The sequence below is a fragment of the Manduca sexta genome, chromosome 11 (assembly GCF_014839805.1).
Source record: "Manduca sexta isolate Smith_Timp_Sample1 chromosome 11, JHU_Msex_v1.0, whole genome shotgun sequence".
NCBI classification, from domain to species: domain Eukaryota; kingdom Metazoa; phylum Arthropoda; class Insecta; order Lepidoptera; family Sphingidae; genus Manduca; species Manduca sexta.
This window is the reverse complement of record NC_051125.1, coordinates 9,458,515-9,477,103: the sequence shown is the minus strand read 5'-3', so window position 1 is coordinate 9,477,103 and position 18,589 is coordinate 9,458,515. Positions and strand designations below refer to the sequence as shown.

Genomic DNA, 18,589 nt, shown 5'->3' with positions numbered 1-18,589 from the left:
GTGGGTGCCCTAGTTGCGCCTCTGCATACCTCTCGGGGATAAATGCGTGATGTTATGTTTGTATGTATGTAACTTGTTAAAATTATAAAGTCCTAATATATTTAACGGGTGCAATATTGCAGTAGCCTACACTCTGGTGATAAATTACCTCCGAAACACCGCACGCGATACGTTTGCGTGTACAAAACGCGGGTGCAAGAATAATTGTGTGTCATTACAGAGGTGCCACGTAACGCTGCGGAAAGTAACACTGATAAGCAATAATTGGTTCTCGTCATAATCATGGGAACACGGGGACTCTTGCGAAAGAATTGTTGCAATCGTTGACAATACAGCTGACACTAATTATTCGCCAAGTGCTCTGGCGCATCGGCAATTTTCTTTAGTAATTGGATTTCAACTACTTCACTACCTTCGGTAATTTAGTTTTTACGATTATTATTTTCACTTTGATTCTTTCGCTTTTGCACTTAATGTAGTATGATGACATTGAACAATTCTTGTTTTGCATACGTAATTTAAAGAAGTGTGTCTTTTGCATTTTAATTACGTAAGAGAATCTAATCTATATTAAGTTTGTGCAAATGAATTAATATTTCCAGTAGACACTAGACATTATAAAGGAGATCCACAATTCCTAATACTTGTCGGTTTATTGCAGTTTTACGGTTATCTCGCAAACAATGCGTCAGAATCGGAGATATATAAAGCTGATCAATTAACCTACTTTTTGAAGAAGGTTGCACATAAAACATCCACGTTTTACGTTCTTCCTAACCAGTAATGCCTGTGTGACGTAAATTCGAATATTCTTTATTGCCGTCACTTTCTCTGTTCGTTTTCTATACTGCCTTTGAGATTGCAAGTTGAATTGTCTAAGGATTATCTTGACGTTTTTGGAATTACTAATAGCAACTTGTTGATTAGTAATATTGGCTACAGTATTACTAACCGTGAAACATAACAATGCCTGCACATTAATAAACGATACTTTTGTAACTACTCAGACGGATTCACCTATAAGAGATATTCACCTCTACCATCTCTATATCACATTTGACAATCAAGATTAACTATTATAATCTGTCTCCCAAATTACCTCCTCCCACTCGGTGAGCTTATTATTAGCCAGGTCCAGCTCAACGACATCGGCGCATTTGTCTGCGAGCGCGCACGCGTCGCCAGCGCAGTCGATGTCGCAATCGTTCAGCACCAGCAGCGTTGGCACGCTCAGCCGCGGCGACCGCTTCGGCACGAATATCGCGACCGGCATGTCGTCAATCGGCGGATTCACCTCGCCCTTGGCGCCGTACTTGCGCTCCAGGGCTTCTAGCAGCGAAGGCATATTTGTACCTGTTGAAATTAGATAATGAATGATGGATGTAAAATTGGTACTTACTTGTTTGGTGGCGGTTATCTTTGGAACTTCAAAACTCATTCGACAATCAATGAAAGATAAAAGATACACATCGGGCACATAAAAGCTGGTTAAAAAAATATTATTTGGATTTGAATTATTTAATCGAAAGAGTCTGTAACGCGATAAGAAAATACCGAGAGTAGTCATTGTATAATTATACTGATACCTATCGTAGAGTATTTACAACAAGTATTAAGTAGGTACATCTTCATTGTAAGTGTAAACAGTTTCGCAAAAAAAAACTTTTCTCAGAATATTATTAATAACAACGACATTGTTGCGTCCCAAAGTAGGTACATAATACTCTTCCATAAAACTTTATTTTAATTTATGTTATGGCATCTTTTAAGTAGCAAAAGTTTGAAAATGTTTCGCTTCTACTAAATAATGTAGAGTAGTTACAGTTACCGTCCTTTGGGAGACATAAAATTCATTACATTACAGCAATAGTTTATGAAAGTATAATAAATTAACAATTAACAACCCGAATGTCGAAAGGCCACGTGTTTCTATAACCAAATGAACCAATTACCGTTTAAACAAGACTTTATCACTTGGGCAATCAAATTCAGACATCGAAGGTCTAATTGCGAGTGAATATTAACTTCCTCAGCGGTGCACGCGTTCAACCGGCACAGTACACGTCTAACCAATAATCAATCAGCGTGTAAATGTTCAATCGAGCGGGATTTATCGTACGCACTTCATTTCCAAGGGTTTCCACGGAAAAAATCGACGGGTCACAGTTATGGGTAATAAAAACGCAATTAATAAAATTCAAGGGAGTGTTTTTATTATATTTGCATATGAATGTGACTAGCACGGCGCTCGTCTGAGTATAAACGAGAATGCTCATAAACAAAAACAACTTAAGGCGATACCTCAAGGTCCATTTTCATACATTTTGTTTCACCTTTAATCTGGGTAACTAAACAAGTATTGGCAAGTAAAGAATTTAAATTCACGTCTAGTTAGTGATTAGTTCTCGCAGTTGAAAGAAAAACGTAAAAATAATTAATAATCATAGATATTTCGGCCTTTAAAATTTAATATGACGAAATTTTAAAGGCCGAAATATCCAGATTAAAGGTGAAACAAAATGTATGAAAATGGACCTTGAGGTATCGCCTTAAAGCCGAGTACTGCATTATTGCATTACCTACGCGTCAAGTTTGGGCTAAATATTACGCAACATGTTTACTTTAGGTACTTAATATACCAGAAAAAAAATCTGGTGTTAAAATAAACGTAACTAAATAGCAAAGAGTTGGAGAACTCTTCGCTATAAAGTATCTAAATAGCTTTCAGTTTACTCGTTGACGCTCCGATCTCAAAGGCATTGTTATTCACCGTCTATGACACTACTTTTGTATTTGTTTAAGTTTTGTTTTCTCTAATCTACAAAATACCACGTACATTTTAAGTATAAATCGTAAAAAGCAATGGAAACTGCAATTGTAAAACCTGTTAAAGTGCTTTAAATGCAAATTTTTAAACTGCATGCGATCCATTCTAAAGCGTTTGAATAAGCGATTGCCTTTTCGTAAATTATTTGGTGATATAAGCAGCAGTCAAAATTATTTCCATCTGTGAATTCCAACATCACCTAATTGCTTATTTAGTTTACTGACAACAAAAGAACATAACAAATCTATGACTTTTATTAATATTTAAGGCGGCTGGAAGGTTTAGACATTATAAAGTATGGAAAGTATTAAGTTTTATATGGCTAGTCAAAAATGAAACCGCAATGACCATTGAACTTCGCGAACCATAAACAAATTGCGACAAAACCTTGTGGCAGTTGCAAGGGCGCAGAAACTGCGAAATAATGATTTCCTTGCAATGTCGAAATATCACAATTGCGGCAGCTTATTAACATTTCGAAAAGTAATTATACACAATCAATCTAAATTACACAGCATTCAAAATCGATTGTACATTTTAAATAACTGTATCGATAATGCTCGATTAATAAAATCGAATAGTTACATATCATATTAAGTCTTCAAGATGTCTACAGAAACGAATTCATAACTTGTAAGATTCTAATCGATTATGCTTTTTATCATTTCCTTGTGCTATTACGATTAATCATTGTTAATTAACGAAAACTTCAGCATTAACTGTTGCAACGGAGGATTGTTCATCGCAAGGAACAATATTAGAAGGGGAGTTTCCCAACATCGGATTGCTTCGCATTTCGCTCGTGACTGTGCAAGGCCGGGGTGTGCACTCGATTGTAATTGCTCGCTTGTTTTACTCACAATCGACTACGCCTAAGTGATTTAGAATGACAATACAGATTGATTCATTTGGACTGCAATATTAAATTACCAATACGTTTAATTGAGGTTTTATTTCAAATGCTGTCACGATATTTTTGTTAGCTCTAATTGAAAGTGTTCGATAAAACGATGTTTTGTTATTTGGAATAGTTTATTAACGGCCTTTGATTACATTCTTATTTGTTTATAAAAAGTTGAACAATAAAAGTATACAGCAGTATAATATATAAGAACCTGTGTCTTTGTATTTATTAAAACAATTGCTACTCAAAAGCAAGAGCGGCCTTTACATTCACTAACTGAAATATTCGCTGCAAAGCCAGCATAATCTTTACTCTGAACGTAAAATCCAGTACTGGAATTCTTGAAAGGTTAAAAATGATTGAGACAGTTCAGGATGTGCAGTAGCTGGCTGATTGTTATCTGCAAGTCTGAACGCAGTACATTTGTTGAAGAAAGGCAAGGCCATGACAATTTGAACATTATATTACGATATTAAAGCCGATAATAATTGTTTAAAAATATCTTTTAAATAAGGCATAATGCAATTACTGTGGTCTCTTTTTTAACTAATCACATTTAAAACGCTTTCATCCTTATGTCAAATTATAATTGTTATTTAATCGATAAAAAGAGATAAGCCACTGATTTATCAAGCTAATCTCAGATTTAAGATTTATTGACCATAATTGCCAATTAATGAGCGATTACCTGAGACATAAGTAGAACAGCATCCAAGTAAAAAAAATATTTCCTGATGTATCATAATTTTATCTGATGAGGAAATATCCTTACATTGAATAAATGGGTCAGTTATCTAATTAATTAAATAATAATTAACTTTATCGTGTGAACTTGAACGCGTGATGGTGAAATCGAATGTAAATTGTTAAGTCAAGGTAATTTCGGTGATGTGGTAATGCGGGAAGTTGATAAAATAATATTTGTAATAATAAGGTACTAATTAAATTTACTTTGGTGACTTTACTTCAAATTATATCGATAAATAATGTTAATAACCGTGACATGAAAAAAGTGTTGGAAAAAGAACATAAGGGTGAAATCATTACTACTTCCACCTGCCCTAATACGAAATACGAAGTCTATGTAGGGTCGCCAATATTTTTTCAAGCCGTTCGCAGAAACGATTAATAGCCAGAGCAGGAAAATAAAAAACCCTCGCAATGTTGTGGTGAAAAAAAACGACGGTACACAACAACGGTAACTTTAAAACGCAAAAGCGAAAGTAGCGCAATCAAAATAGGTTTTTATTATTCTGGTTTGACTTTAACTTAGTTTATATGACACTAGATAGAGCATTATTATATGGAGGTTTATTTTATCACTGAACATCTTATGTTTCAGCAAAGCGGTTATCAAAACAACGATAGCTTACATTAAAGCACACGGGGTACTAGGTGTGGGATAAAAAATAATGCATTTTCATTCCTACTACTGGATTTATGATAGTTCGAAATCAGTGGGGTAGTGTGCCATATAAGAACCCTATATAAAATTTGTTAGGGGTCCTTCAGGCCAGTGCGCACTTTTGTGCCCCCGTTTACGTTTAACGTAGGTATGTTAAGAGGGACTCCTAAAGCTTGGGGGCCTCGTATCATTGATACTGCAGTAGATACACTCATACTTAAAATAAAGAAACGTTAGAATAGAGTACAATTAGTGCGACTCACTGTCATGTTTTTTTTTATAAATGACTACTGTTTAGATGAAATTAAAAGTGTGTCGTGTTCGGGGATCAGCTTATGTATATCGGGCCCTAACAAGCCGGCAAAATTATATCGACTGTCGACTGTCTGACCGGTTAAGAACATTTTTAAAATTGCTCCAACAAGTCGGATCGTTCAATATTTTGAGTCGTCTTTTTTACAGACATACTTGCAAAACGCAATACTGCAAATCAACGACATATGAAACTGAATTATGTTATTAATAGCCCGTAAAGTTATTGCTAGTTCGCAGCTCTGTAATCTAAACGTGGGGCAAACAGATTATGTTAACCGATATCCAGTATGAAACGGATCGTTAAGTTTACTCAATCTTCCCTATAGGATGGTCATAAAGCCTCAAATACATTAAACTATATAGTTATAGGCCGGACATCAGGGCCAAATTTTTGCTCCAAAAGATATTACTTCAATACTTTGCGTAGGTACTGTCGATATTTAAATGGTCGTTATTAAAATGAACTGCATTTATTTAAGACAATAAGGATCGAAGTGCTTATCGCCATGGTAATTAACACTTAACAAGTGATGTTTATTCCACGGTCAAGATGTCACACCGTCCTAGGATATTAATACAAAAAAGTACAGAAAATATGCTAATATTCGCATTAAAAACGTGCAAATCATGATATATAAAAATATAAAGTATTTTACATCATTACATTATATTGTTTTGCTATTTGTAGCTTGAGTACGCATCATATAAGCGCAAAATTTTTGTATAACAATCTTCCCAATGTCCGCTCTATATAATCTCAGAACTCTTTGTAAAGCCTACACGTGACATTATAACCGAGCTATTATACTTGTCAGTTAGTCTCAAGGCTGTCGTTATTTAATATGGTTCGGAACTTAATTCAACAACGCTGGCTGGGACGAGGTGCCGTTTTGCGCACATACAATGAAGAAATATGCGGAATTTATTTTGCATTTTTATTGTTTTGAAATAATTACTGTAGATATGCATTTATCATCTATACTATGATATAAAGTTGAAGCTCGTTCGTTTGTTTGAACGCGCCAATCTCAGGAACTACTGGTTCGAATTGAAAAATTCTTCTAGTGTTATATGTATATATTACATCGCTCATTTATCGAAGAAGGTTATGTTAAATGATAAAGTGACGCTGGAGTTGGTTTTGTCCAGATTTTAAAGCGTGAATGGTCTGGACTGACCGTTGCAAGGAATATGAATGTAAAGTAACAGTTTCGATTTTGATTATCAATGAGACTGCTGTAGCCATAAAGTCACTACTCCCAAAATGATCATCACTTCCTTGAAGGTCGGCAATAGGATTTTAAATCATTTGTTATTTCGAACGTTAATAACGTTTATTCGTTACGTTAATTCGGTTATTCATTAGCATGTTTAGTTTTACCAACTGGTTTACTTTAAAAGCTAATTACCTTCGATAAATCTTAATCTTAAAAATCACGAATATTAAAACCTATCAATAATTTACTAATAATAACTACAAATAGCCATTCAGAACTTTAAGCTATTCCCATAACCTTTCCTTCGTAAATAAAATTCGATTCGACCTTAAATTCTAGAGAAAATTATATTTAATATGGGCTGATTAAAATTACGTGCACATGCATACTATTATTTCACGCGTGAATGGTTGCTTGGAGAATAACGATAGTGGAATATTGGGCCTTGGATTGTGGAAAATTTATCGCATGAGATGGAATACTTAGATTCCATAAATCATTAATGATATAGTATACCATAATATATATAAATTGTTCTAGTTATTTATGGCTGATATATTACGGTTTTCGCAACAAAGTATATTTCGGCATTCGACTGCACGACTTTTGTAATTATTAGGTCAAAACGGCGTACAAAAACATTTCTTAAATTAAAAATAAATCACTTCTTTTATATAATTTAAATTTTTACGGAAAATATAATTCATTGTTACAATATTATCGTACTTGCGGTCGCCCTCAAAAACCATTATTTCCGATTAATATTGCCGTTAGACTTAGGGGACTTCATTAAATAGGATTCATAAAAATACTTAATCACCGATAAATTAGGACAATATAATAATTGTAATTTACCTTTATTTTGTAAACTTTATCACAGTTTAACACGAGTCCTTACGGGTGCCTTTAGGTTATAGCTTAAGGTCTTTACTTGTCAATACTTGTTTAGTTACCCAGATTAAAGGTGAAACAAAATGTATGAAAAATGGACCTTAAGCTATAACCTTAAATTGGTAGTTATTTTACTAGCGATATTTTGTTATATGTTTGCAATGACTTTGAATTGCTTCTAACTAAGATTAATGTATAAAAAAATACTAGTTCAATTACGAACTCCGATATGTGATTACTTATATTCAGTGGCGGCCCTAAAAGACGCGAAGCCCGAGGCGAAAACAAAAACAAAGTACTCGAGTTAGTATTGCAAATTAATTATTTGTAGTAAACAAATAACAATATATTGTATAAAGTAGTTAAAATAATAAAAAGAATTACGCACGGACAAATAAGAACATGTCAAAATAACGTGTACAAACAAATTCATTATATTCGTATATTGTTTGAGAGTGGAGGCCGCGCCGGTTAAAGCTAGACAGATCCAAGGTTTAAAGCAACGTGCCGGTTTAATTATAACTACCAGCATTTATATACAATATGATATACAGCATAATCGCCTCACGACAGTAATGTGACTTTAATCTTACATTGGGATAGGGACCTTTTATTCTTGTTCATAAAATTTAAATAATAAAATTCTGAATACTAAATGAATTATTGACAAATAACACAAATAAAGTGGTGGCTATTGAGTCATGACGTATCAAAACGAAAGCATGAAGAAAGCAACTAAATAGTTTTATGAAATTTTCTTCCAAAAAAGTACCTATGGGGAAAAATATCTTTCATGCGACTTGCCCAGTGTACTTCGTTAGTTTTCTGTGAAACAACTAATCAATAAATTGTATCAGAGCATCGTGTAATGACTATAGAAAGTATCCTTTAGTCATGTGCAAATAAAAACTCCCTTTCAACGGAAATACAATATTAAGGCGGCATCTAAATAAAGTTTATAAAAATGTAAGATTGATACTAAATCGATTTGATTGATACAGAACGTAGAGAAAATAAAAATCTGTCTCAACTGCTCGATACGGAGAAGCATAGGTACAGCTTATCAAGTCTGCATCGTTAACAAAACAATGGGATTCATTAAATTTTACGGTTAGTTGTTGTCATTAATTGAATGACTTGATGAACCCTTTGTTCCGAGCTGGCTACGAGAAGAGAAACGACCCACTATGAATATGTTTACTATCGAATAGAACTGATTTATTACGTCTCGCAAGTTTTAATATTATTATACAAAATCCATAACCCCGTGTAAAGTCAAAACAGTTCAAAAATAAAACTTCATGTGCATTTTTTGTCTCAACAAATCAATATAAACTTTATTCAGATGGCCTAATAATCAATTTATGTTGAAAGGAAGCAGTTATTTGCTGCAAGTAAGTACCATTACAAGACGCAAAGGTCTGACAGATTTCTATGAGGCAAAGAAAGGTAGGGCCGATTGAGAAATAACAGCAAAGGGCGGCCATATTGAGATTAACGAGTGTCTAACCGGGACAAAGGATTTCTCCGAGGGATTTGGAATTTAGATATCGAAATACAAAAGTAAAGAGCAGGAAATTGGTGAATTATGTAATCCATTAATAGGGCAAAATCGCATTTACGCAAAATATTAGACTATTGAACAAGTATTTATTATTAAAAACACATCTTTGTGGTATAAATAGAAGGCTAACCGGCTACAAGTAAAACAGTGAAGAAATTAATATTTGAAATCCAAGGAAATCTGACCATCGTCGAAATTTTCTAATAGTATTACTAATTTGATTCTATTACTAATTCATCTATCTTAAAAATACCCACTAAAAGAAATTAGCTCGATCGCGTGAGTGGATATTTATTAAAAACGTCTGTAGACGCCTTGAGTCGCGACGGACGGGGGCGGCGAACCTGAGTCTTGAACCAGACTGCTTCTACTGCAATTTGTCTACTATATATCTGGCGGTTTGCAGAACTGTCCAGAAAACATCTTATTCCAGAACATTGAACTCGTCCTTTATCCTTTTTAAAAGCATTTTAGAACTTGATATTTTATGGTTGAATTCTTTTTTTATTTATGTGTTCCAAAGTTAAAATTATATTTTACCACATTGAGTTCCCACAACAATGCTAGGGACTCGATGGTCTGTTGTGGGCGACTTATGTACACTATTTGCTTTTCTTTCAATTGAAATAAAATTTAAACTTAAACAATAGGAAATGAAACCGCGCTGCGTAATATAACACAATTTTCAAGCTAACATTGACAAAATGCATAAAAATAATATTAAAGAACGCGATGTCACAAACTCAGCTTTAAAAATGTGAATTTATATTCCAGTAAAGTTGGATGAATGTGCAAACATTTTTCCAGAACAAAGTGGCTCGAAACTTTCTTTTGATAGAATCTTTTCTTCCGTTTTATGTTGCAAAGGAATTGAAAACAAACAGTTTACTTTACAATTTCATTTTAAACCTTTCACAACGTTCTTTATCAAATATTGATTAGTACGTTTATATTTAGTAATGGGGCTCATTCGTAGTAATTAGTATTTTTTAAACTGCCGTTCATTTCATTTATTTTATTATTTGACTTGCGTGACATCATTAAGTCGATAAGATCTTTAGGTAATTGTATTGTGGTTTAGTTGATAAGCGATAACTTAATGTTTAAGCTGGTTATGATAGTAATGATAGTAACAATTATAGATCCTAGGAAGAACGATATCAAACACCTGTTATATTTTATCAGAAAATGTTTCACGTATTTAAATAAGTTGGAATAATTAATACAAATCAAACTATTCTAGTAGTCTAATAAAAATAGTATTAGCACTAGACTAAAATGAATCAAGGCCAATGCCATCCATAATTTCAGTTAATGATACCGTTTACAATGAACACAAAAACCTATACAATGATGTCGCATTTAGTGACACAACGTCCAAATTGCTCGTCCGTCCTTCGCGAGCACCGACAAAGCCGCTGCAAAAAACTGTTTACAAATCCAACAGTGATATAACTAAACTGCGCAGTTTTGTACGTGCGCATTCCGTGTTTCGTTTTATTGAAAAATTATTCTACACATTGTAATTTATATTCTGGAAAATGTTTTAGCGTCCTACGCCATTTGTATCTGCTGATTTGAAACATTGTTACATTCTGTCCTGGTAATCAATATAGCAGTAAGTCAGAAAGGGCGGTTCTGTTCTATTACATGGTTAAGTAGATTATCTTATCGTTCTTAATGTTGTTTACCATACAAGAAAGTGCATTTCTAATTTACGCAAATGTATGAAACCTAGCTAGGAAGAAAGTTCTTTTAACATTCATTCTAAATAGGTAATAAAAAAATTGGCCGCCTTTGACATTACTACTCTCTCTATTACCACAACAATGTACTCATCCTACCAACGATAGATGACAGTAATACTTCAACAGTAGTCTAAATTTCTTAGACAATAATTGAACAATCATCTGCGGTATTTATTGACTAAATTAATATTACAAAGCTTTTAGCTTCGTTCTTCGGATTCAAACTACGCAAACTATTTTACTTAACTAAAAAAGATACGCAATTCTTTATTTTCTGTTTAAATATTTTATCGAATTAGCTTTAAATTCAATTAGCTTTAGCACAATTATTACAAAAAATACCATTTATGAACATCAATATACAACAGGAATTTAATGCAATGTGTAATTGAATATGCAATTTCGAAAATGGCACATTTCCGAAAATGTAAAAAGTTTAGGAAATGGAAATTGTCTAAAGTAGTGAAAAAAAAAAAATTATGGTTTCAAATTTGGGTTTAATTAGCAATATAAAATTACAAAAGTTTTGTTGTTATTTCTGTTTACATTTCTCGATTTAGATCTAGATATTGTATTTATGAGATGTGCCCTTTTCGAAATTGCAAATTCAATTAGTATTTGGGGTTATAGATAAACTCTTAATCAGTTAGTTAAACTCCATTAATTGTTTAGGTCATGTTTATTTAAATCAAGGTAATTTGGTTGTATTATGGATTATTAGGTTACTGTACCAAACACCGATATTTACTAGAACTCGACAAGAGTCAATAGATTATCGAAAGAGGAACTTAATTGATCTAAAGTTAAAATGTTAGGTGTTGGCTCAAAAATAGAGTGCCTAGTACTTAACCGTGAACTCACGTTGATAGACAATGTCATAAAATATTGATTTTGACGAGTAAACACGAGATATAAGATGTTTGAACAAAGTTTGTTTACCACAAGCATTAGCAAGCGTAAACCACTTATTCTGTAAGATAAATGTGCAGTATGCATACGACTTTACATTGATTTTTATGTACAATATTTTAGTATTCTGTAGAGTCTTGCTAATTATTATTTCTTGCATTTACTGTGTGGTTTTATTTGTCGATTTAACTTAACAATAAAACATTTTTATATTATTTGATGAAAATTAGCACTATTAGAAATTGTTTTATATTTGCTATAAACTTGTCAAAATTGGCTCATGTAAAGTTCTTATTGGTCACGGGAGTGCTGAAGAAGTCTGCTATATAATAAAAACAACGAGAAAAATTATGATATAAATAAACGTTATAAAATCCGAAAAATAGTTTTATTTCAATATCTAACATTCGCGTAAACATAACAAATTGTTTCTACATTCCAGATTCGTTCTGATATCGCATTTCTTTCTCTACAATACCCCTACTAATCGTCTAACATTTAGCCCGTTAAACAAATCATTAACAAGTACACAATAGATTTACGACTTATTTATCTTCGTCACACGGCTGTGAGTTAACTGTATATATTCTAACGTGGATCTCGAAGGTCGGTCGAGATAAACTATGACAAACGTGGGACGGATACACGTGGTTGGGCATGACTTTTGATTGCGAATTATACGTCGTAAATAAACAACTTCCAAACAGTAATAATCCTTAACTAAATTGGCTCTAAAATTTACAATTAACACAGAATTGACATTTAATCAAAGACATTAAACTATATAATTCGTTGTAGACCGTACATCATGGCCATATTTTTGCTCCAAGTTATTACTAATTGGTAATAAGTCGCTGTCTTATTTGAATTAATGTCCGTAACAAGATGTTACAGCGTACTTAAATATGAATACAAAAATAATATATTTACAGAAAATATACTAATATACGAATTAAACAAGTAAATCATGATAAGAAAAAAAGTATGAAATATTTTACATTGAAGTTTTGCTATTTCACAGTAGATTGAGTAACCATCGAATGAGCGCAAAATTGTATGCCAATCTTTCCAATGTTTGCTCTATATAATCTTAGCACTCTTTTCATTTAGCAAATTTTAGAGGGGGGGGGGGGGGGGTAATAAACACCTGGTACTTGAGATTTTTAATGAAAGACTTCGGATTCAATGCATGTAAAGTTTATTGTAAAACTATTATAAGTTTTAAAGGTCAACAACAAAAAATTAAATCACAAGTGGACGACAATCGATCCCAACTGTTTCTTGCAATTGGTCTACTCACTCATTGCACCGTAGCGGTAGACAACAATAGAGATAAGATAAAATCATATAAGGCGCAAATGTAATGTAGAACAGAACAATAGACGTGAATCAACTGGATAGATAACTTCTAACAAAACAGACAATTTTAAACAGTTTTTAGCTATAAATAGTATAAGTTAAAATGCTCATGAATAGTTCGGAAAAGACAACTACTTATAAAATAGAAATCATTTGACAAAGGGTATATTAAAGACGAGTATCGAGTCAATATAAATAAATATGACGCGACGATCAGTCTATGTTGACATACAATGGAAAAAACTATTTAACATAAGTGCGTTTTTGTTGTTGCTAATGATCCGGCTCGAAGGACCGGTATTACTTGTTAGCTGACCTTTTTGCGTCTATTATGTTTGGTTTTGTTGGAGATTGTAACCTTCGTCGTGACTTATTATTTTTTATATGTTCTATTTTTAGAACTAATTGTATTTTGTTTGCCATAGTAACTTCCCTTTTAGTCCGAAATAAACACTCATGTCAATAACATCTTTTTACTAACTTTATTTAATTACTAAGAATCGTCTATCGTCGTGACTTATTATTTTTTATATGTTCTATTTTTAGAACTAATTGTATTTTGTTTGTTTCAATGTTTTGTTGAAAATCAGTTAGACAAAACAATTAAAGCAATTAGGACTGATGGAGGTAAGGAGTTCGTGAATAAAGAGTTTGTTGTGAGTGCAAGACACCTGGACATAAGAGACCAGACTGTCCACTGAGAAATAAGAAGGAGAAAGGTAATGCGGTAAATACCAATGATACGATATTTACAAGTCTTAATACTTCTGGAAACCCAAGAAAGGACATAATTTATGTAGATTCAGGTTGTACTAGACACATGACTTCTAGACGGGACTGGTTTCAGAATATCTCGATACAGAATCAAGGTACTGTTACTGTCGCAAATGGAGAACAGATTAAGTGCTGCGGAATTGCGGGAAGATGCATTCCAAGTTGCCATTTACCTTAAGAATAGGTCTCCTCATCGAGCCTTAGGTGGACAAATTCCTTATGACAAATGGTATGGACGAAAAGGTGATCTTAGCCATCTAAAAGTGTTTGGTTGTAGAGCTCTAGTCCATATACCTTCGTGTCACAGGAAGAAATTAGATGTCAAGGCACAGGAAGCAATTTTCGTCGGTTATTCTGAAAATCCAGGCACTTATATTTTTAGGGATCCTGCTAACCCACGAAAAGTTAATATATCCAGAGATGCAACCTTTTTTGAAAATTGCTTTACAGCGCTAAAGCAGAAGCAATCTGTCGCACAGTCAGAATCTATATTGTTATTTGATGAGCAAAAAGAGATTGAGTCTGAGTTTGATCATGACTGTCAATTCTATGACTGTGAGGAGAGTATCAGCCCGGCGGCTGAAGCAACTTTACCAGTAAATCTAGAAAGTACAAAAGAGTCAGTGACTCTGGAAGAACGAGAGTCTCTCAGTGGCTTAAGACTGCCTAGTGTGGAAGAAGAGACAGCGAATTTGGAACAGGAATCGCACCCTGAGCGCAGATACCCTTCCAAAGACAGAAAAACAACAAATTTTTATAAAGCTTACAATACGTCAATGGTAGATTCTAATGAACCTACGACATATTACGAAGCTACTCATGCCGATGATGCTGATAAGTGGCAACATGCTATGGTTGATGAGTATAGTTCCTTAAGGAAACTCCATACATGGAATTTAGTAGATAGACCTAACAAAAGGTTATACCATGTAAATGGATTTACAAAATTAAACTACCAAACTCTATGGTAAAGAACTTATGATATTGGGAATCTTTTTTGATGACATAATAGTCTTCTTTAAATCTAATTTGACATTTGACACTGTCAAGAATTTGAATTTTTGAGAAGATTTGTCGAGATATTTTTCATTAAAAGATCTCTGAATTATATTCTTTCTATATTAGAAAAGTTTAATATGAAGGATTGTAAGGCCGTGGATACTCCATTAATTAAAAAGAATATGGAAAAAAGAATGGATGGTCAAGTCGGTGAGTCTTATCCTTATCAAAACTTAATAGGATGCCTCATGTATCTAGCGGTAAACACACGACCAGACATCGCTTACGCCACGAGCTATTTAAGTCAATTTAATACGTGTTTTACTAAAGAACACTGGAATGCTACTAAAAGGATTCTGCAATACCTAAAAGGTACCCTAAACTATTCATTGGTTTACAGGAAGAATAGAGAACCTTTAAAGGGTTTTTGTGACGCAGACTGGGCAAACTGTCCAATCGACAGAAGGTCATACACCGGTTATGTTTACAAGTTAAGTGGAGGTCCAGTATCATGGGAGTCCAAGAAGCAACCTACTGTTGCGTTAAGTTCGGCCGAGTCAGAATATATGGCATTAGCGTCTGCCACGAAGGAAGCTTGTTACTTACGTCGGTTTATACACGAGATAACAGGTATACTTTGTTCAGTTAACTTAGCTTCTGACAGCCAAAGTGCCATTAATCTTGTTCGAAATCCTGTACACCACAGCAGGACGAAGCATATAGATACTAGGTTTCACTTTATTAGGGAAAAGGTATCTAATAATATTGTTAAGTTAGAATATATAAAAAGTAACGATATGCCTGCTGATGTACTAACGAAGGCCCTCGGACCTCTAGCACACAAACGATGTGTAGTTAACTTAGGTTTAGAAACTTAATTATTTTATTTGTTTTGTTTTTGTCACAACTGCGATTAAGGGCGGCTGTTGGAGATTGTAACCTTCGTCGTGACTTATTATTTTTTATATGTTCTATTTTTAGAACTAATTGTATTTTGTTTGCCATAGTAACTTCCCTTTTAGTCCGAAATAAACACCCATGTCAATAACATCTTTTTACTAACTTTATTTAAATACTAAGAACATATACCATATTTACAACAGGTTTACGTAGTAACTGTCGTATTCCTTCTATGTTTACCGTTTCCCAGTGCGGTGTTGTGTAAACTTATTAAACGTGCTTCTATGCTTGTAAATTGTTAGATCACTTTTATGCACGTATTTAATTTGATTTCTAATTACAATCGATATTGCACTAATTGTTATTCATTGCGTAAATGTTAGTTTATTAGAAGAGCGTGCGTTAATTTTGCGACGCGGTGGCAAGGACAGCGGCCTCTATTTCTGAACCATATGTTGCAACGTGGGAATACCTACCACGTATTGTAAAACTACCACGGGTTTAAAAGATCATAATTTTTATTTTTTAAATGTGGAAGAGTGACCTGCTTGAATTATGAAACTCCTTTTTAGCTATCCTCATTAATACGTATAAGAAATTTAATAACATTGAGTATTTAAGGTGGTAGCTCAAGGTCCATTTTCATACATTTTGTTTCGGCTTTAATCTGGGTAACTAAACAAGTATTGGCAAGTAAAGAATTTAAATTCACGTCTAGTTAGTGATTAGTTCTCGCAGTTGAAGAAAAATGTAAAAATAATTAATAATCATGGATATTTCTGCCTTTAAAATTTCGTCATATTAAATTTTAAAGGCCGAAATATCCATGATTATTAATTATTTTTACATTTTTTCTTTCAACTGCGAGAACTAATCACTAACTAGACGTGAATTTAAATTCTTTACTTGCCAATACTTGTTTAGTTACCCAGATTAAAGCCGAAACAAAATGTATGAAAATGGACCTTGAGCTACCACCTTAAACTTGTTTGGTATGCTTTATTATGACTACGAGTGACTAGAATAATATTGAAGAATATGTTTTTTTAGTTTGAAAAACGAAACCACATTCTTAAAAATGTATGTCAGAATAAGAAAAAAAAAAATATTGCGATGTTTCAGAGTACGATTTCATTAAAAAGTATTCCATAATAACAAAAGTCGTAATTCCAATTTGTTCTGATTACAACACCAGTTTTTAGTACGCGGAAGCATTGTGCATGTGTGTAAAATAGATTATGTAGGTCACGGTTAGAATCGATAATAGCAAATTCTGTTACGCTCCTGTTTAATACATTGTTGAGCATAATATCTATACAATCTTTGCAAATATGACTAAAAATGATTCCTAACTAACGAATCTCCAAAATTAACTATTAGGGTATGGACTTTTTTATTTCACAAAACATTGCGATGTTTGCAGTAGACACTAAACAAAGGAGTTTTGAATCTATCGACAGTTTTTTTTATATTAAAGTTACGCGGTAATCATAAAATGAATATTGTTATAAAACTTAATATTTTCTTTGTTTACCTATGTTCTAAACAGCCAGTTACATAATTACTATGTGCACAAAATCACATAAATCACGTCTCTATCATTAATTATTTTGTAAATATAAGGTATGTGAAACAAGGAAGTCTGAGTTTAAGCAAAACTAACTTAGTCAAGTACCTGCCTAGCTCAGAGTACACTTCTACAAAGAAACTAGTTTCATTTCTTACTTGTTTTTTCTTTAAATTTATTACTTCCGTCCAGTTTTATGATCTTAAAAATATTTGATACTGCAACATAACTTAGATTGCAAGGATGAATCCCTTCATGAGCTCTAGGTACTGAAGAAAACAGATTTTCTCGAAAAACTGACCTTTGAAGGAGATGCACAGTAAACAATGTTCTTTTATAGCACTTTAACTGGATAAATATTCTTCCTCAACGTTCACTTGCACATGTATGTTCACAATATTTTTATATAATCAGCTGATCACATTTTAATGCGCCTCGCAAAGATCCTCACACGATCTCGCAAACGCACTGAAACAAAATGACACTAGAATGTTTACATCAATACGCTGCACAGACGCAATGACTGTTTCCACTCACACACACAAACATTTGTATGTGTACAAGTGGAAATTATTGACTTGCGGTGGTGGGGATGAAGCAGGTCAATGACGTTACCACGACCTGGCGTGAGAGAGAGAGACGGTTATATACAAGTCATTGGAGAACTGTGAGATAACAATACAACAAACCAAGAACACCTGAGCAATATAAACAAAGAATTTATGTGTGAATTTAGTAAATTGAACTAATTCTTAGTCGATGTTTTCCGTTATCGTACTGAATTAATATGGAAATTGTTGCCGTGAAGTGGGTATTATAACTAAATCAGTACGCAACAATGAATTTCTAGGAGAAGCAACGATTTCTTTACATTTTGAGTTATCTAACTATCTATCTTTGTGCTGAAGAATGGAATTACATGCGTGTCTTTTACAGATTACGTTTAAATTTTTACCTTAGAAATACACTTCAAATTTTAATCGAAATTTTCCTATTATTTAGGCATTTTTATATTTTACTGATAAATTTTGTGTCAATTTTGACATACAAAATACTATGACCTATTTAGGTGCTTTTATTCACGCTGTACTAGATCCAAAGAGTATAGTAATTTCCACTGACAAAAGATATTCTAAATACAAAAAATTGTACAAGTGTCGATGTTTGTTAAAAATACAAAAGCTGTTGAATAGGTTTGAAATTTGAATAA

At 33.2% G+C, this 18,589-nt stretch overlaps 1 protein-coding gene across 1 annotated transcript in view; it reads right to left on the bottom strand.

The window, feature by feature from the left end:
- The window catches only part of LOC115453045 (tubulin-specific chaperone cofactor E-like protein), a 38,599-nt gene extending 20,148 nt beyond the window's left edge, over positions 1 to 18,451 (bottom strand). The window contains exons 1-3 of the mRNA XM_030181685.2: positions 18,335 to 18,451; positions 17,681 to 17,847; positions 1,100 to 1,353 (exon numbers count right to left, since the gene is read on the bottom strand). Of these exons, the coding sequence (XP_030037545.1) occupies positions 1,100 to 1,345 (246 nt within the window). The 5' untranslated portion in view covers positions 1,346 to 1,353; positions 17,681 to 17,847; positions 18,335 to 18,451. The remainder of the gene's footprint in view (positions 1 to 1,099; positions 1,354 to 17,680; positions 17,848 to 18,334) is intronic.
- Positions 18,452 to 18,589: the final 138 nt, after the last annotated feature.